The sequence below is a fragment of the Gorilla gorilla genome, chromosome 4, assembly GCF_029281585.2.
Source record: "Gorilla gorilla gorilla isolate KB3781 chromosome 4, NHGRI_mGorGor1-v2.1_pri, whole genome shotgun sequence".
Taxonomy (NCBI): domain Eukaryota; kingdom Metazoa; phylum Chordata; class Mammalia; order Primates; family Hominidae; genus Gorilla; species Gorilla gorilla.
Window position 1 is genome coordinate 183,706,211 of NC_073228.2, and position 20,527 is coordinate 183,726,737.

Here is a 20,527-nt window from a genome sequence, read left to right on the forward strand (position 1 = left end):
GTAAAGGAAAGGGGTCACACATTTTGTTTTTCCAAGTTGAAGCTACATTTATGTAAAGGGAATATTTTAATAGGGTAGTTTACAGTGGCTTATGGCAGTAAAAATTCTGTTAAAGCCAATTTTGTTGAAGTGGGATTCTTTGTGATACAGGTCAGTGTTTTGTTTGATAATTTTAAGCTACATATTAATCTCAGAAGTATCTTTTTAGCTGAAAATCATTTTCTGAAATAAGCAGAAGGTTATAGGGGGAAAATAAAATGCTTGCTAAGAAGGAAACTGCGGGTCATTAACAATCTATTTGTCTCTCTTCACTGTGCCCTGAAAAGTATTTCTTATACAAATCACTGTGTTCTAAACTTTTTGTCCCCATTGTCCATAGATGCGTTCATTCATTCATTTAACTGACATTTGTCGAGTGCCCATTTTGTGCCAGGCATTGTCAGTGAGTAAGACAGACAAAGATACTCTGCCTTTAGGGAGCTTAAATTCTACTTGGGGGAAACAGGCAATGAGCAGTAAACATTTTAAGGAAGTAAACAACACAGCATATTAGGAAGTGAGAAACGATTAATAATTAAAACAGGAAAAGATACTAAAAGTGCTAGAGGTAGGCGGGTCACCATGTTAAAACCTTACTCGAAAGATGACATTGAACCAAACACTTGAAAGAGGTAGAGAACTTTTCCATGGGGATGTAAGTGGGAAGAGCATTCCAGGCACAGAGAACAGCCAGTATTGAGGCCTAAAGTGGTTGTCTACAAGGCCAGTATGGTGAGTGGACAGAGAGAGTGGAGAAAAGAAGGATGGAGAAGGCTCCAGGTTAGACAGGCTGTTGTGTGGACTTGGCTTTCCCTCCTAGTGAAGCGGGCAGCCATCACAGGCTACTGGACACAGGTGTCACAGGATGATGACTGTGTCTGCCGTGTTTCCTATATACCAGGGAGAATCAGGGCGACCAGTTAGGAGGTCCCTGTAATCATCTAGGAAAGATACGGTGGCCCCACAAAGGGTGACAGGAGAGGAACAGAGGCTATGAGAACTAGTTGGGGATCTGGATCTTGGTTTTGTGGTAGATTGGATATATAGAGTATGAGAGAAAGGGAACAGTCATTGTCTGTACCATTGCTTACTAAAGTCCTTTACCCAGCACCTCTGTGTCTAAATCTGGTCTCTCCTGGAAAGCTCTACTCAGGTTTTACTTTCAGCTACAACTCTGCCTTCCTATTAATAAAGGTCATTGCTATCTGTATCTTTTGTATATTTTCCATGGATATGTTCTGTCTTAACTAGAATGCAATTCTTAACAGTAGGGACCATGTTTCCCCCAAACTCCCTCACACGTTAAAAAGTTGCTGGTGCATTTAAAAAAAGGGAATATTTTCATAGGGTAATTTACAATCTTAGCAACTTGTGATAGAGTACAGAGCAGCAGCCTTGGAGTCAGTCTACTTGGATAGCCTTCCATCTTCATGAATCCTTGGTTTCTTATCCTCAGAATGGGGCTAGTGTGCCATAGGCCAGTAGATTGTTTGGGATTAAGCAAGATTAAGAAATCACAGTGTCTGATCCTTTTTTAAGAAAATGTTTATGGGTTAGATTGAGAAAAGTGTATGTTTATAGAAAACAATAAAGACTAAACTGAATTAGAGTAGGCATAATTCCACCACCTCTGAGACAACCATTCTTCTTGGTGCATTTTCTTCTAATCATTTTCCTCATTTTTTTCCTCAAATAAGTTACCCTCAGCCTGGCTGATCTTGAAAATATGGTGAACTTTTATTATTTTTTAAATGTGCTAATTATAATGAATTTCTTTTCTTTTCCATCAATAGGAGGATGAAATTTTGAACAGATCACCAAGAAACAGAAAGCCACGAAGAGAGTGAAACAATCTTAAGAGCTTGATCTGTGATTTCTTCTCCCTCCTCCCCTGCAAGAGTGGTCCTAGGAGAGGACCTGGCACACCTTAGGTTGACATTCAGAAAACTTCAAGACATCACCATCAGCAGGCTCCAGTTGAACACTAGTCTGTGTAACTTTAAACATCTAGCAGTAAATACTTGCAGTTGTGATATAAAGGACCCTGTTTCTGTAGAAAAGAAAACATTTAACATAATGGTTGTGAAATGTAACATGAAGCAAACTAACTTTTTTTTTTTTAACATCTTTGTTTTTAAAATAGAATGATAGAACTTTGCCAGTCTTTAAGATCTTGGCTTAATTTAATGTATTAATCTGTTTGTGCAAACATAATACCACCATTTAAAAATGTTAGGGAGATGAGTTGCAGTTTTTATAATAGATTTTTTTTAAAGTTTGGTATTGTAAAACATTCACATCTCTGTCCCTCAAAATTGATAATCACGTTTAAAGTGCAGTCATTTGTGGTTATAATCTTGTTTTGTTTGCTTCCATTATTCAGTTCCTCCTAAGGAAATTGAGGAGAGGGACTGAATAGAAGCCCAAATTCATATAAAAGTTGCATTTAAGTTGCATTAAAAATAGATATATAAGAAAAAATTCTTTCACTTGATGTTTGTTAGACCAGAAAGTGCGTGTGTTCTGTAGCTCAGTTCCCAGACAGCTTTGCAGATAGTGGAGGAGGTGGCTTCATGTGGCACTTGGGCATTCATACTCCACTTGGGAGGGTCAGGCTGTGGCCTTCTGGAGCAGGTGGCTTGTTAAGGAACGCTAGCAGGGCATGGCACGTGAGCTCCGGAATAGATGTCTTCATCACTTCTTCCACTGTGTGTTGACACTGTTTTCCTTACCTATTTCCTCAAATCCCCAGCTTTCTCCTCTGCTATGCATTTTCTTCACAGTGCAGCTTGCAGTCCGTTGCTGAAAATGATTATAAGCCCTGCATAATGTTAAGCTTTATTGTGATTACGTGTATGTTTCTTCTTTCTTTTAAGCAGACCCATACCTTTCCAGGGTCAAAGTACAGAATAGAATACATTGATACAAAGTACAGAAAAATATTTTGATTTTTATCCATTTCTTTTACTCTGTGTAAAGACTTTAGAAGTCTAATTCACAGGCAAGCCAATACAGAATTGACTGCAGTTGAACAGACTAGAAGTATTTGTGGGAGGAGTGACATGAAGCATGAGTTATCTGATTTTTTTTGTAGTTGCTAAATATTTTAAGCCTTCATTTGCAATTCATGTAACAGTTGTGTCATAAATTACACAATAAAGCAGTCCTGTTCAAATTTTTTTTTTAACGTGGCTTGTAGAATTTTTAAAAAAGTGATCTTAGGTTTGTTTTTTCATGCGGAATGCAGATGGGTGCTATCAGAGCCTCTCCCACACCACTATAGTGTAATAATGTTGTTATTACTCTACACTGAAACGTATTCAGAGTTAGATGTTATTTTAGCTTCAGTTGTTCTTTAGAGGCTTTCACATGTACCGATGATACTGTTTCTTGCACTGAATATATAAACACTCCACAGTGTTTATATTGGGAAGATATTGGGAAGGAAATATATTTGTAAAAGATGAAGGCTGTATCTATTTTTTTTCTTTTTAAACTGGTTCACTTAAATTCTTTTGAGGATGGGATGTATTTTTCTTGCTGTTCAGTGCTTTTTCCTTTTCATCTGTTGTTCTGTGGTCACAGTGACCTTAGCTACATAGCAGACTTTCCCAAATGTATTGATTACAAATAAACAGTTGTTACTTAGCAAGACCTGAAAATATGTCTGCAGGTTTCTCCTTGAAGCAAATGTGTGGGATCATTGCATTTCCAGAAATCTGCCTCCTTCACCCTCCGTTGACAGTATATGTCATGCCTCACTTTCTTCTAGCTGAGCTTTAAATCATTAGAGCTTAAATTGTCAGATCGTTCATTGCCTTTCCAGGGTTATTTAGTAAAGTTTGTTGAAAACAAAAACGCCTTTTCTTGGTTCTTTTTTCAGTTATTTTGAAGGTCCAGCATCCTGATGAAATGTCTGACACATTAATGAATGACCAGCAGCAGCTTTCAGCTCTTAAAAAGACACTTATATTTTGATTTTACATGCTGGTTACCTGCTCCATTGTTGTCAAATGCCCACTCTCCATCAGATGTGTTCCTCCATTTTCTTATCCACAAAGTACTCCTCACTTTTCAATTTGTCATGTTACTAAATGGTGTTACATTAAAGCCCTGTGTTAAGTGTCTGCTTTTGACTGAATTTCTTCATAGTAACCTTCAGTGTGTGTGTGTGACTATGTTCAATTAGTGGGTTCATCTTCGTATAATTGGCCACTATGTGAGAGTTCACTACTAGGCAGAAACTATTATGGACAGTGAAATAATGACTTTTATCTCACCACGTGAGTTTGATGCAGTCTTTTCTGTCTAGCCCTTGCCTCTTCCTGCCCACGTGATTGCGGTGCAGTAGTTTCTGTTGTATAATAGTGTGGACAGCAGCTCAGAAAAGGAGGGAATGCTACTGATAATTTGTAGATAATATTCTTTAAGACTTAGGGGAACCACTGAAATTTTTATTAGAAAATTATTTGTTCAGAATCAGACTCCATTATTTTACATATACTTAAATACTTCAGGGGTATTTTTGAAAGTTAGCCCAGTTTTCTATGTGCTATTAAATTTTTAGATTACATACTAAAGAAAAGTATGTATATAGAATGTAGTGCTCCTAGTTACTATTTTTTCTATTAAGAAATAGTTTAGTTCTGGTGTAAAATTTCTGTTTGAATGCTAAAAAAAAAAAAAGCAGGACTGCATTAATGGCACTTTTGCCTTGGTGGCCCACTTTCTCCATTTAAAACATTAGGATTTGTATTTTTCTGCTGCGTTTGTATGAAGACATATTTGATTGTTGTTTTCTCTTGATTTTAAAATAAAACCTCATGAGCCCTAGTAAAAAGCTAGAGTAACAAATGTTTGAACTACTGATGGTGTATCTCAATGTGCAGCCTCCTGCCACCTCCTGCTTAACCTTTTAGCAATTAGGGTGCCCATATCTAGAGTTCCTGATATCCTTTGGCATCACACTATCTAGTTTTAGTACTAACACTGTTTCATTGCTCCAGTCCCTCTACTCCCCTTTGCCTATTAGTTTTAATAATGGGGCATAATTTGTCTTGGTTTGGTTTTGTTGAGTAACTCAGTTTTACCTAAAGGACTGTTTTTGGCCCGGCGCGGCGGCTCACGCCTGTAATCGCAGTACTTTGGAAGGCCGAGGTGGGCGGATCACCTGAGGTCGGAAGTGGGAGACCAGCCTGACCGACATGGAGAAACCCCGTCTCTACTAAAAATACAAAATTAGCCGCGCGTGGTGGCGCATGCCTGTAATCCCAGCTACTCGAGAGGCTGAGGCAGGAGAATCGCTTGAACCTGGAAGGCGGTGGTTGTGGTGAAACGTCGTCCTTTGCATTTCCAGTTCCCTCTAATGGAGCTGCACTCTTGCATGCTTTTGCTCACATCTTCTGGACTTTTTTTTTAAGTAGTTAGTAATACTGCACTTTTGAAACTTGCTCGGGCTTTTACAAATAGGTGGAAACTACCAGTGATTCGGGATGTTGCAAGAGGAAACTACCAGCTCAGTAGACGATTCTGACCAATTATGGGGCCGGATACAAGGAATAAGGTCAAAGTAAAACGGCTGACATTAAAATAGCGTGGCTACTTAGAGTTTATCAAAGTCGAAATTTAAAAAATAATTTTAAAAAAAGGTCTCTGTACTGCCAGGCGGGCGACAGGGACTGGCCAGCTGCGCCGCACTTGCGTGCCAGATTCCCCTTTTCTCGGGGTAGCCGGAAGGGCCTGCCTTCAGCGGGTGCTGTGCAGGAAACCAATAGCCGCCTCTTGGACGGGCTCCTGTCAGTCACGCCTAGCTCCGCCCCCGGGACTAAGGCCCGCCCAGGGGCTTCCCTCCGCCCTTCGCTTGAGAATTCCTTTTAAATACCGCTCTGGCGCCCGAGCGCGCCTCTTGCGTGCTCGTCCCCACGCCCTCGGGCGGCCGGTTCTTCCTTCTCTGATTGGCCAGGGCCCCTGCTCATCAGTCGTGACGCACAAGGTCTCTTACCGAGGCCCCGCCTTCTTCCGAGAGGCCTGAAAACAATTTTAAGATGGCGGCTGCGGCGGTATCGCGGAAAACAATGGGGCCGGGGCGGTGGGGACAGGCCGAGGCTTGAGGTAGGCAGCAAGCGCCGGCTGGGGGTCGGGCCGAGCGGGGCAGGAGGAAAACCCGCCGCCGCGCGCGAGGCCGCTCCGCTGCCCTCGGGGGCATGGCGCGGCCGTGAGGCGGACAGGGGTAGCCGCAGGGAGCGAAGCCCGCAGTGCCAGCCGGCCCCGAGAGGCCCGGCCCCGGGCCCGGCCCGTGCAGCCCGCGGCCCATGGTGCTGCCCACCTGCCCCATGGCGGAGTTCGCGCTGCCGCGGCACAGCGCGGTCATGGAGCGCCTTCGCCGGCGCATCGAGCTGTGCCGGCGCCACCACAGCACCTGCGAGGCCCGCTACGAGGCCGTGTCGCCCGAGCGCCTGGAGCTGGAGCGCCAACACACCTTCGCCCTGCACCAGCGCTGCATCCAGGCCAAGGCCAAGCGCGCCGGCAAGCACAGGCAGCCGCCCGCCGCCACGGCCCCGGCGCCCGCCGCCCCGGCCCCGGCGCCCGCCACCGCGGCCCCGCGCCTGGACGCCGCTGACGGCCCCGAGCACGGCCGCCCGGCCACGGTGAGTAGGGCGCGGGAAGGCGCTTGTCGTGGCGGCAGCCCCCTCTCCCGAAAACGCTTCCTCTGACGCGGATCGGGCCGCTGGGAGACTTCCCCAGGCGTCCGCGACTCCTGGATCTGGCTGGAGAGAGGGTAACATGGCAGGGAGCTGAGAGGTTGTCATCTTCGGGAAGTGGCACGGTGGCGTTACTTTGGGAAAACAGCGCCTTGAGGGCCTTGCAGGAGGCCCGACCTGGGAAGGCTGGCGAACGCTAACCGGAGGGTTTTTCTTCCAGACTTGATTCCGGGATGTTGAGATCTTTATTCGAAATAGACTAGCATTCGAGTCGCCTGTGATGGAGGGAGTTCCTGCACCGTAGGCCTGGCCTCATTTATTCTGCAAATGTTTATTGGGTCCTTGCCCTTTACAAGATCCTGTGCTGTAAGCAGGATCAGGGCTTTCATGTGGAAATAAGTCGGCCTTTGGTTGACCAACTGAAACTCCTCTGAATGGAAAATCAAGAAATCTTTGGAAAACTTAGTAAAATGTTCAATGAGTTGCATATAAGTATTCCTTGTTTAGGTAGCCTGAACTTTGTGAACTTGAGATTCCTGCAATATTGTTGACAATTTTAGTTTTAATTTATCAGGCCTGTTTAAAATCTCTGGTGATGTTAGATTGTTGGTCAATTATTACTCCCTTTGGGCTCTCAGTAAATGTTCCTGAAATTTGTTGGTTAGAGGTTTTTCTTCCTGAAACAGATTTACAAAAGAGACAAGGTTTTTCAGTGGTTTTCTTGGGGATTTTAGTTTAAAACCAATGTTAAAATCTAATTTGTTATGTGTATTTTTAAATTCATACCTTTATTATCTCTCACCTGGGCTATTGCAGTGCCTGTTCCTAGCTAACTAACCAGTCTGTAGGCATTTAGTTTCTATCTCCCTTATTCTCGAAATGCTAGAAATCCTTCTCTTGCTTGAAAGGATGAAGTTCAAAGTCTTTAGTTTGGCGTTTGGGACCAGTCTGAACTAACCTATCTTTTAATGTCCCTCACAGGTCCTCTGCTCTGGTTGAATTATTTTTCTCATTCTCTTCCACACTAGCCTCGATTGCTGGGTTAGAAGGAAAAAAACCACTCAGATTTCATTGCTTATTGTATCAACTGGTCAAGCCTTCTCATCTTCACTTTTCTCATCTGTAAACTAGGGGCATGTTGGGCTTATTATCTCCCCGTGTTTTTTTCCCCGCCCTCCCCTCACTCTGTCGCCCAGGCTGGAGTGCAGAGGCACAGTCATATCTCACTGCAGCCTCAACCTTCCTGGCTCAAGACTCCTCAATCCTCCCACCTCAGCCTCCTGAGTAACTGGGATCAACCACAGCTGCACACCACCATGCCTGGCTAAATAAAAAAAGTTTTTTTTCTGTTAGAGATGGGGTCTCACTATATTGCCTAGGCTGGTCTTGAACTCCTGGGCTCAAGTGATCCCTTCTTCCAACTTGGCCTCTGAAAGTGCTGAGATTATAGGCATGAGCCACCGCACCATGCCACCCCAGGGTTCTTTTAAGAATAAAAAGAAATGAGTGTGGACATGAAAATACAGTATTTCGGGGGAAGGGATAGCATTGGGAGATATACCTAATGCTAGATGACAAGTTAGTGGGTGCAGCGCACCAGCATGGCATATGTATACATATGTAACTAACCTGCACATTGTACACATGTACCCTAAAACTTAAAGTATAATGATAATAAATAAATAAATAAATAAATAAAAGAAAATACAGTATTTCATAAATTTAAAGGCAGCCTGTGGGACCCTCCTCCATCCCTTTCAGAAGCCTGCCACCCTGCCAGTCCCAGCTTATCTCTTTCTTCTGCCTTAAAGCTAGTTCCTGACCACCCTAACCCACAGCAGTAAGAATCTCCTTTGTCAAAACATTTAGGAAACATATTATCTATGCTATTTATTTTATTTATTTATTTATTTTGAGACGGAGTCTTGCCCTGTTGCCCAGGCTGGAGTGCAATGGCGCGATCTTGGGTCACAGCAATCTCCGCCTCCCGGGTTCAAGTGATTCTCCTGCCTCAGCCTCCCTACTAGCTGGGATTACAGGTGCTGACCACCATACCCAGCTAATAATTTTTGTATTTTTAGTAGAGATGGGGTTTCACCATGTTGGCCAGGCTGGTCTCGAACTCGTGACCTCAGATAATCCACCCACCTCGGCCTCCCACAGTGCTGGGATTACAGGTGTGAGCCACTGCACCTGGCCTATTTTTTTTTTTTTTTTGAGACAGAGTCTCACCCTGTCACCCAGGCTGGAGTGTAGTGGCATGATCTCTGCTCACTGCAACCTCTGCCTCCCCGGTTCAAGCGATTCTCCTGCCTCAGCTTCCTGAGTAGCTGGGATTACAGGCGCACACCACCACGCTTGGCTTATTTTTGTATTTTTAGTAGAGGCAGGGTTTCTCCTTGTTGGGCAGGCTGGTCTCGAACCCCTGACCTCGTGATCCACCCACCTTGGCCTCCCAAAGTGCTGGGATTACAGGCGTGAGCCACCGCGCCCGGCCTATGCTATTTATTTTTAGCACATGGTCACTTGTTACTTTAGGTCGCATCTTTTCAACTAGACTGTCAGCTCTTGGAGGCAGGGAGGGCTCACACTTGGGTAGTACACATCTGAGGTGCATCTTAAGTGCCTGTTTGTTGAGTTATTGATAGAAACTTGGTAGTGCTTTACTCAGTAATCTCTCCTCCTATACACTAACTTCAAAAAGCAAGTCGATGTAACTTCATGAGCCACCTTTCATGGCTCATAGTAACAACTCTTGTAAGGAGGGACTTTTGTTATTTTTTTTTAGGGAGTTTTGCTTTGTCGCCAGGCTGGAGTGCAATGGTGCCATCTTGGCTCACTGCAACCTCCACCTGCCAGGTTCAAGCAATTCCCCTGCCTCAGCCCCCCAAGTAGCTGGGACTACAGGCTTGTGCCACCACGCTCCCCTAATTTTTTGTATTTTAGTAGAGACGGGGTTTCACCGTGTTGGCCAGGATGGTCTCGATCTCCTGACCTCGTGATCCTCCCGCACTGGCCTCCCAAAGTGCTGGGATTACAGGCATGAGCCACCACGCTTGGCCTGTGTAAGGAAGGACTTTTAAGAGTAGTTCGTGGTCATTGCAATTGAAGTAAATAATGAAAGCTCATAAAAATCATAGTTTAATACACAAATAGTTGCCTTGAATCCTCCCTAGAAAGTATATTGGGGGGCCGGGCGCAGTGGTTCACTCCTGTAATCCCAGCACTTTGGGAGGCAGAGGTGGGTGGATCGCCTGAGGTCAGGAGTTCGAGACCAGCCTGGCTAACGTGGTGAAACCCCGTCTCTACTAAAAATACAAAAATTAGCTGGGCATGTGGCTTGCGCCTGTGGTCCCAGCTACACGGGAGGCTGAGGGAGGAGAATCGCTGGAACCTGGGAGACGGAGGTTACAGTGAGCTGAGATCGTACCACTGCACTCCAGCCTGGGCAACAGAGGGAGACTCCGTCTCAAATAAAAAAAAAAAAAGGTATATTAGTAATGATTCAATTTTTGTTTAAAGTTGTTCTAAGAATTTAGACCCTGTATGATTTTTTTTTAGTCCTGAGTCAGTGGGGGAAACTGGGCATGCTGTTTGAAGAGAAATTAATTCTGAGTGTGTTAGAATTTGAATCTAATTTGTCAGTCATTCCTTTTGATCAGAGCTTAATCAGATGTGCCATGTTAAGGTGATGTCTTTTTATCACATTAAACCTTGACCTATGGATTTCTTGAGTTTAAACTCTACGGTGGATGTGCTTTTCTGTGTCTCTGCTAGGAAGAGGGACGCTTTGCATTTGGACTCCAAGTTAGTCTAGCTGAGCTCTTTGGCCTTGGAATGGGGTCATCGGAACAGAAGATAAGTATCATTAAGAAAACAGTGGCTCCTTCAATTCAGGGGGGAAGAGAGTCCTTGAGTATGTACGATTTTGGCTTGGAGAAAACAGCTTTGCACAAAGAGATGGAAAGAAGGTACCTCTTAGTCATTGTTATTTTTGACAACTCCATGTATTTGATCTCATTAATATTTCTTACTTAAGGAATATTATAAGTTCTTAAGTTTTTCCCAAGTGAACTATATACTGTTTGGCAGTCATTTCATAGTCACTTCACCAGCAACCCATTTGTATGACTGAGAAGGGATCAGATTAACTGCTAGAGTTTACTTCACTTCAGATTATTGTTTTCTTAGGATATCCCACCACAGCGAAGTCTTAGCCACTATCTGCTTAGTCTGTTAGAGATGAATCAGAAACACTGTTTCAGGCTTTTTCTCTATTCTAATTTTCAAGGAATGAGTCTATTAGGTTTTCATTTCTTTTCCTTTTTTCTTGAAACAGGGTCTGGCTCTATCACCCAGTGGCGCAATCGTGGGGCACTGCAGCCTTGAACTCCTGGGCTCCAGGGGTCCTCCCACCTCAGCCTCCTGAGTAACTGGGACTACAGGTGTGCACCACCGCGCCCGTCTAGGTTTTAAAGTTTTTTGTAGAGATGGGTGTGAGCCACCTTGCCTGGCCGGAAGTTGCTTTTCTTACTTAGTTTTAGGTGTGTGAAGTTTCTTTCTCTCTTTTTTAACCTTTTATTTGTAAATAATGTCAAACTTAGAGAAAAGCTCTAAGTTTGGTACAAAGAACATCTGGTTACCTAGATTTACCTGTTGTCACTGTTGTGCCCCATTTGTTATCATTTGCACATTCTCTCTCTCCCACTCTCTGCCTCTTTCTCTCTCTCTCAGACTTTTATTCTCTGAACCACCTGAGAGTATGCTGCACACCTCATAGCTCTCTGCTGCCAAACCACCCCATGTGTACCTTTTAAGAGTTAAGAAAGCTGTTAATTTTGTAGACCAAACTCTTGTAAGAATTATGAAATAACAAATTATTTCCAGGAAGTAGATATTTCTGAATATAAAACAGATACTGTACTGTAATCATGTGGGACATTAGTTTTTTTAAAAAGATGATCAGTGTGGCTTTAGGATCTCATTTCTTCCTGTAATGCCTGAGACCTTGTCTAGAACCCTCTTTCCTTTTTTGTCTTCAGTATCTCCCTTCCCAACTGAGTCTTTCCCTTCAGCTTGAAATTATGAACAAATATTCTCCACACTGACGAGTCCTGTGTTTTCTCACTGTCAAGATAGTATTCCATATTCTTCCTTCCCTTTGCCCTTCCCACCTGAACTTCTCATTTACTCATTAGCCTATGGTAATATGCCTTCTACCTCTTGTATTACTCTGAAGTTGCCTCCATAAAGGACACCAAGGATGGACTTGCCAAATTCATTGGCATCTTTTTTTTTTTTTTTTTTTTTTTGGAGACAGGGTCTCACTGTGTTGCCTAGGCTGGAGTGCAGTGGCACCATTATGGCTCACTACAGCCTCAACCTCCCAGGCTCAAGTGATCCTCCCACCACAGCCTCCTCAGTAGCTGGGACTACAGGCGTGAGCCACCACACCCAGCCTCATTGGCATCTTAGTCATCATTCTTTGTGACTTCTTCCTTTTCTTAGCTTCTCCTCTCTTCTGATTTCCTTTTCAGCTTTCTGACTTTTTTTCTCAGTCTCCTTACTATTTTCCCTTATTAATTCATGCAGCAAATATTTGAGCACCTGCTGTAGGCCAGAGTACAATCAGCCCTCCGTATCTGCGCATTCTGCATCTGCGGATTCAACCAACTGTAGATAGAAAATATTTTTTGGAAAAAAAAGTAAAAAAATAACAGTACAACAATTAACACAAATTATAAAATGCAGCTCAGCATGGTGGCTCATGCCTGTAATCTCAGAACTTTTGGGAGGCTGCGGTGGGAGGATAGCTTGAGCTCAGGAGTTTTAGACCAGGCTTAGCAATATAACAAGACTCCATCTCTCAAATAGAATAGAATAGAATAGAACAGAATGGAACGGAATAGAATAGAATAGAAAAATAAAAATAGCTGGGTATAGTGGCTCACACCTGTAATTCCAGCACTTCAGGAGGCCAAAGCTGGTGGATTTCTTGAGCCCAGGAGTTCAAGACCAGCCTGAGCAGCATAGTGAGATGTCATCTCTATAAAGGCATGGTGGCATGCACCTGTGTTCTCAGCTCCTCGGGCGACCGAGGTAGGAGGATTGTGTGGGACTGGGAGGTAAAGGCTGCAGCGAGCTATGATTGCGCCACTGCACCTTAGCCCCTGGGTGACATCCAAACCCTGCCTCAAAAATAAATAAACTAAAAAATAAAAATATGACAACATTTACATAGCATTTCTATCATACGAAGTATTGTAAGTAATCTAGAGGTGATTTAAAGTATACTGGAAGATGTGTATATATTACTGCAAATACTAGGCCATTTTATATAAGGGACTTGAGCATCCTTGGATTTTGGTATCCTGGCGGGGCTGGGCAGGGGTCTTAGAACCAATTCCCCATGGATACCAAGGGAACTACTGTATATAGTAGCGAATAGGACAAATTAAAATTCTGCTGTCATGGAGAAAGAGGACATCAATATTTTTGTTAATTTTGTTATAATAAGTGCTAAGCAAAAATTAAAAGCAGAGTAATGTGATACTAAATGATAGTAGTAGCTTAAGATGCCTTGATTTGAGCTTGATGATTGAGAGGCTGTCAGTCAGCTGAAAGTCTTAGAACATTCCAGTTAGAGAGAACCACCAGTACCAAGTGTCTGAGTTAGGACCCTTCTGAGCTGGCATGAAGAACAGAAAGCAGGCCAGTGTGTCTGGAGCAGCGTGGCACCTAGGACCAGATCAAGTGCAGTAGGAAGCAGTAGCAGGATAGGGAGCAGAAACATGATATGATCCAACTTAGGTTTTTTTACTCTGCTGACCAGTCTGGAGTGCAGTGGCGCAATCTCAGCTCACTACAAGCTCCGCCTCCCAGGTTCACGCCATTCTCCTGCCTCAGCCTCCCAAGTAGCTGGGACTACAGGCACCCGCCACCACGCCCGGCTAATTTTTTTGTATTTTTTTTTTTAGTAGAGATGGGTTTCACCGTGTTAGCCAGGATGGTCTCTATCTCCTGACCTCGTGATCCGCCCATCTCGGCCTCCTAAAGTGCTGGGATTACAGGTGTGAGCCACTGTGCGCGGCCGATCTTTAAGTTTTTGAAGATGGTTCTGGTGCTAGGTGGAGGATGCCTGGGGTTGGTGTGGATAGGAGTGGATGCATATAAAGCTTCTGTAGCTCTCTAGATGCCAGGGCTGGGGCTGGTGGTAGCAGTGGAGATGGAGAAGAGGAGATGGGTTTTGGACAGTTCCTGAGGGCAGAGGTGACAGGACTGGGTTGCTGGACTAGATGGCTTTGTTTTGGGGGCAAGAGAGGGGAGTATTCAAGGGAAATTCCTAGTTTTATGGCTTGAGAAACTTTCTTTGCACTTTAAAAATATTAGTGTTCTCTAGGCAACTATATCCCTGACCATTTTCACTCTTTTTTCCCCCCTGGGTAATGTTATTGATTCTTTCATAGCTTCATTTGTCACCTGTAATAATACTCTCCAAATCCCCAGTCCAGATCTGTCTTCCAGATTTCAAATCCACATTTCCAGCTGTCTGCTGGACATTTTCATCTTTCCAGGATATATTTCCCACATATCCAAAATGGACTTTCCCTTTTTCCTACCAAATCATATGTTCCTTCTAAGTATTTTCCCTAACCCAGTCATCCAGAGTAAAAACCTGGGAATTTTCCACTCCTTTTCCACAATTCCCAGCGTTCAGTTGGTGGTTCTTTCAACCAACATTGAAGTCCTGCTGGAGCCAGGAATCGTGGTAGATGGTGAACCTGTATCGCGGAGCCTAAGTGGGAGCAGATGATACACAGGTCATTGCAAAGCCGAGTTCAGGGCTAAAGCCTGTGAGAATATTGAGGAAGGGGGATGCCTTTTTGGTGAAGTTTGGAAGGCTTTAAAGAATTGACTCTTGGCCAGGCGTGGTGGCTCACGCCTGTAATCCCAGCACTTTGAGAGGCTGAGGTGGGTGGATCACTTGAGGTCAGGAGTTCAAGAGCAGCCTGGCCAAAATGGTGAAACCCCGTCTCTAGTAAAAAATACAAAAATTAGCCGGGCGCGGTAGCGTACACCTGTAATCCCAGTTACTCAGGAGGCTGAGGCAGGATAATCACTTGAACCCAGGAGGTCAAGGTTGTCGTGAGCTGAGATTGTGACATTGTACTACAGCCTGGGTGGCAGAGCGAGACTGTCTCAAAAAAAAAAAAGAATTTACTTTTAAGGTGGATCTTAAGCTTTAGCCAGATGCTTTCCCCAGAGGTGTTCCATGGAACACTAATTTCATGGGCTGTTGAAAGTTACAGTGGAACACATTTGAGGAACACTGGGCTAAACAATTCTTTTTTCCCTCTAAGCATCTGCACATATTGGCTAAACAAATTTATTTTATTTTTTAAATTTATTTTATTGATTTATTTTTTGAGACAGAGTTTCCGTCTGTCACCAGGCTGGAGTGCAGTGGGTGATCTCGGCTCACTGCAACCTCCACCTCCTGGGTTCAAGCAATTTTCCCACCTCAGCCTCCCAAGTAGCTGAGGCTAATTTTTTGTATTTTTAGTAGAGACGGGGTTTCACCATGTTTGCCAGATTGGTCTCGAACTCCTGACCTCAGGTGATCCACCCGCCTCAGTCTCCCAAAGTGCCGGGATTACAGGCATGAGCCACCGCACCTGGCCAACAAATTTAATTTGCTTTATTAAGAACATTTTTGGCCAGGCACGGTGGCTCATGCCTGTAATCCCAGCACTTTGGGAGGCCAAGGCGGGCGGATCATCTGAGGTCAGGAGTTTGAGACCAGTCTGGCCAATATGGTGAAACCTCGTCTCTACTAAAAATACAAAAATTAGCCGGACGTGGTGGTACGTGCCTGTAATCCCAGCTACTCAGGAGGCTGAGGCAGGGGAATCCCTAGAACCTGGGCACCGGAGGTTGCAGTGAGCCGAGATCGTGACACTGCACTCCAGCCCAGGCAACAGAGTGAGATTCCATCTCAAAATAAAAAAAAAAAAAAAACAAAAACAACATTTTTGCCACATTCAGTGTCTCACACCGGTAATCCCAGCATTTTGGGAGGCTGAGGTGGGTGGATCATTTGAAATCAGGAGTTCGAGACCAGCCTGGCCAACATGGTGAAACCCTGTCCCTACTAAAAAAATAAAAATAAATTAGCTGGGCTTGACGGCACACACCTCTAATCCCGGGTACTTGGGAGGCTGAGGCAGGAGGCAGGAGAATCACTTGAATCCAGAAGGCGGAGGTTGCAGTGAGCTGAAATTGTGCCACTGCACTCCAGCCCAGGTGACAGAGCAAGATTCCGTCTAAAAAGAAAGAACATTTCAAATCTTTAATATGCGGCTATGCATGAAGATATGAGTTCTTATCAAGTGGCATTTAATAGGACTTTGATTTCCTTTAGGGCACTAAGCAAAAGCACTAGTAGTTCTTTGAATTTGGGACTTAAAGGCAAGAAGGTGAGTTAGGTCATGAAAAGCCTTATATTTGAGACTGGGTGTTTGGACAAAATAATGTTGAAATACTGTGAACCCCTTCACACTTTTTTTTTTTTTTTTTTTTTTGAGACAGAGTTTCACTCCTGTTGCCCAGGCTGGAGTGCAATGGCACCATCTTGGCTCACTGCAACCTCCACCTCCCGGGTTCAAGTGATTCCCCTGCCTCAGCCTCCCGGGTAGCTGGGATTACAGGCAGGCACCACCATGCCAGGCTAATTTTGTATTTTTAGTAGAGATGGGGTTTCTCCATGTTGGTCAGGCTGGTCTCCAACTCCCGGCCTCAGGTGATCCGCTTGCCTCGGCCTCCCAAAGTGCTGGGATTACAGGCGTGAGCCACCATGCCCGACCCCCCACCCCATGCTTTTTTTTTTTTTTTTTTTTTTAAGAGAGTCTCGCTCTGTCTCCCAGGCTGGAGGGCAGTGGTGTGATCTCAGCTCACTGCAAGCTCCACCTCCCAGGTTCACGCCATTCTTCTGCCTCAGCCTCCCAAGTAGCTGGGACTACAGGCGCCCACCACCACGCCTGGCTAATTTTTTTTTTGTATTTTTAGTAGAGACGGAGTTTCACCTTGTTAGCCAGGATGGCCTCGATCTCCTAACCTTGCGATCCACCCGCCTCAGCCTCTCAAAGTGGTGGGATTACAGACGTGAGCCACTATGCCTGGCCCCCGCTCACACATTTTTAAGTTGACACCTAGCACTTTTCATCTTAAGTTTTTAAGCTTACGAAAACTTATAATGCATTTTTTTGTTTATCAATTGTAAACTAAGTTACCATAATCCAGTTTTATTAAATTAAATATATGAAATAATACATTTAGGTAACAGTCTTATAAATGCTACATATATTTAATTTGAATCAACTCTTAAAAGAAGGGGCAAAAAAGTGCTATTTATAGTTGCAGGGGATATAACTTCCAGAGAATTATAAATATTAACATTTAAAAATAAAATGGTTACATCAGTTTTTAAAATGTAGCCAGTGGAATCCGAATATCTTAGCGATATGCTCTCTTTCATCAACTGTTGAAAGAATGCTTTAACAGAAATTTTAAATTCCTTTTTCTCCTGGAACTTGCATTCTTTTTACACTTAGCCCACATAATATGTTTTATTTTAACGTAATATATGTTTGGAAGCCTTTTATTTATCATTCTAGCACATTTCTTTGCAACAAAAAGAGGTATAAAAAATTAATTTTTTTTTTTCTTCAAGACGGAGTCTTGCTCTGTTGCCCAGGCTGGAGTGCAGTGGCATGGTCTTGGCTCACCGCAACCTCCACTCCCCCGGGTTTAAGCAGTTCTCCTGCCTCAGCTTCCGGAGTAGCTGGGATTACAGGCACCTGCCACCATGCCTGTCTTAATTTTTGTATTTTTAGTAGAGATGGGGTTTCACAATGTTGGCCAGGTTGGTCTTGAACCTCCTGACCTCATGATCCACCTGCCTCGGCCTCCTAAAGTGCTGGGATTACAGGCGTGAGCCACCACACCCGGCCAAAATAAAAATTTTAAATTTACTTTCACCATTAAGCTGGATCCTTTTGGCAGGATTTTTTTTTTTTTTTAGACGGAGTCTCACTCTGTCTCCCAGACTGGAATGTGGTGGCACGATCTCGGCTCACTGCAACCTCTGCCTCCCAGGTTCAAGCAGTTCTGCCTCAGCCTCCCGAGTAGCTACCATGCCTGGCTAATTTTTTTATTTTTAGTAGAGACGAGGTTTCACCATATTGGCTAAGCTGGTCTTGAACTCCTGACCTCAGGTAATCCACCGCGCCCAGCTGCTTTTGCTCTCTTTCAAGTTGATTCATGCAAAATAATAGATGTAGCATTTATAAGATTCTGTTACATCTATTTCTTATTTCAACAAGTTGAGTTATAGTAATTTAGTACAAAACAACGCATGCATTATAAATTTTTTTTTTTTTTTTCTTGAGACTGAGTCTCGCTCTGTTGCCCAGGCTGGAGTGCAGTGGCACAGTCTCGGCTCACTGCAAGCTTCGCCTCCCATGTTCACGCCATTCTCCTGCCTCAGCCTCCCTTGTAGCTGGGACTACAGGCTCCCGCCACCATGCCCAGCTAATTTTGTTTTTGTATTTTTAGTAGAGATGGGGTTTCACCGTGTTAGCCAGGATGGTCTCGATCTCCTGACCTCGTGATCCGCCTGCCTTGGCGTCCCAAAGTGCTGGGATTACAGGCGTGAGCCACCGCGCCCGGCCGCATTATAAATTTTTATAAGTAATTATTATGTAAAAATGTACAAGTTTATTAGAAATGCCCTCCCTAATGAGATAGGGCTCCCTTACCTGCCTTGATTTATTCATGTCATTATGGAGTTACTTGTAGCCAAAGTAAGAGTTCTCAGTTCAGTTCTTGTTTTCGTTTTTGTAAATTTAAGTCCCAGAAATTCTTGCTCACATAAATAAACTATAAAGGAAAGTAATAATGGCTGGGCGCGGTGGCTCACGCCTGTAATCCCAGCACTTTGGGAGGCAGAGGCGGGCGGATCACCTGAGGTCAGCAGTTCAAGACCAGCCTGGCCAACATGGAGAAACCCCGTCTCTACTAAAAATATAAAAATTAGCCGGGCGTGGTCAGGCGCAGTGGCTCACACCCGTAATCCCAGCACTTTGGGAGGCCGAGGCGGGCAGATCACGAGGTCAGGAGATCGAGACCATCCTGGCTAACACGGTGAAACCCCGTCTCTACTAAAAATACAAAAAATTAGCCAGGCGTGGTGGCGGGTGTCTGTAGTCCCAGGTACTCGGGAGGCTGAGGCAGGAGAATGGCATGAACCCGGGAGGCGGAGCTTGGAGTGAGCCGAGATCATGCCACTGCACTCCAGCCTGAGCGACAGAGCGCGACTCCGTCTCAAAAAAATAAAAAATAAAAATTAGCTGGGCGTGGTGGCATGTGCCTGTAATCCCAGCTACTCGGGAGGCTGAGGCAGGAGAATCACTTGAACCGGGGAGGTGGAAGTTTCGATGAGCTGAGATAGCACCATTCCATTCCAGCCTGGGTGACAGAGCAAAACTCTGCCTCAAAAAAAAAAAAAACAAAACGGCTGGGCATGGTGGCTCACACCTGTAATCCCAGCACTCTGGGAGGCCGAGGCAGGTGCGGATCACCTGAGGTCAGGAGTTCGAGACTAACCTGGCCCACATGGCGAAACCCCGTCTCTACTAAAAATGCAAAAATTAGCCGGGAGTGGTGGCTGTCGCCTGTAATCCCAGCAACTTGGGAGGCTGAGGCAGGAGAATCGCTTGAACCTGGGAGGCAGAGATTGCAGTGAGCGGAGATTGTGCCACTGCACTGCAGCCTGGCAACAGAGCGAGACTCCGTCTCAAAAAAAAAGGGAATAAGTTTAGTTATAGCAATGTTTTGTTTTTTTGAGACAGTTTCGCTCTTGTTGCCCAGGCTGGAGTGCAGTGGCGCGATCTTGGCTCACCGCAACCTCTGCCTCCCAGGGTTCAAGCGATTCTCCCACCTCAGCCTCCCGAGTAGCTGGGATTACAGGCATACGCCACCACACCCGGCTAATTTTGTATTTTTAGTAGAGACAGGGTTTCTCCATGTTGGTCAGGCTGGTCTTGAACTCCTGACCTCAGGTAATTGGTCCACCTCGGCCTCCCAAAGTGCTGGGATTACAGGCGTGAGCCACCACACCTAGCCAGCAATGTTACTCAATATTTTGAAACCTGAATTGTGTGCCAAAAAATCACAGTTACATATAATCAAAAATTAACTTATCAGTTGACAACTTGGTTAGTCTTTTAATTTCATTGAAAACTAAGAATTAGAAACCATGCGACTTGCAAAAGGATTTATCTAGTCATTAGTCTTCACTGTCAGTGAGAAGTATAACAAAAAGGCTTTAGCAAGTCTTATAAATTGGTTATTGATTATGCCTGCTATTCTTTCAGTTAAGAGGTACCTTGTTTCTTTCTTTCTTTGTCATTTCCCAGCTGCCTACCCCTGAAACAGAGTCTCAGGCTGGGTTTATTTTTATTTTTGGTAGAGACGAAGTCTTGCTCTGTCTCCCAACCTGGAGTGCAGTGTCTATTCATAGATGCTATCATGGTGCACTACAGCCTTCAACTCCTGGGCTTAGCTCCCTAGTAGCTGGGATTACAGATGTGTGCCAACGCACCTGGCTTTCACATTTTTAATTAGTGTGTTTTTGCTGTTCTGTATTAGACTATGAGCAACTTAAGAGCAAGACCAAGAGTATGGCATTGTACCTGCTGTATTTGGCAGTCATCAAGCATCTGTTGAAT

General features: G+C 44.4%; 2 protein-coding genes across 7 annotated transcripts in view; both read left to right on the forward strand.

Annotated features, from left to right (window-relative positions):
* CANX (calnexin) overlaps positions 1 to 4,166 on the forward strand; it is a 51,895-nt gene extending 47,729 nt beyond the window's left edge. For all 6 annotated transcript variants that reach the window (XM_019026572.4, XM_063707074.1, XM_055386497.2 and 3 more), the window contains one exon: positions 1,833 to 4,166. In XM_019026572.4, the coding sequence (XP_018882117.1) occupies positions 1,833 to 1,886 (54 nt within the window). In that variant the 3' untranslated portion in view covers positions 1,887 to 4,166. The remainder of the gene's footprint in view (positions 1 to 1,832) is intronic.
* Positions 4,167 to 6,059: 1,893 nt separating this feature from the next.
* Positions 6,060 to 20,527, forward strand: part of MAML1 (mastermind like transcriptional coactivator 1) — a 44,726-nt gene continuing 30,258 nt past the window's right edge. Inside the window, exon 1 of the mRNA XM_004043165.5 lies at positions 6,060 to 6,686. Within this exon, the coding sequence (XP_004043213.3) occupies positions 6,351 to 6,686 (336 nt within the window). The 5' untranslated portion in view covers positions 6,060 to 6,350. The remainder of the gene's footprint in view (positions 6,687 to 20,527) is intronic.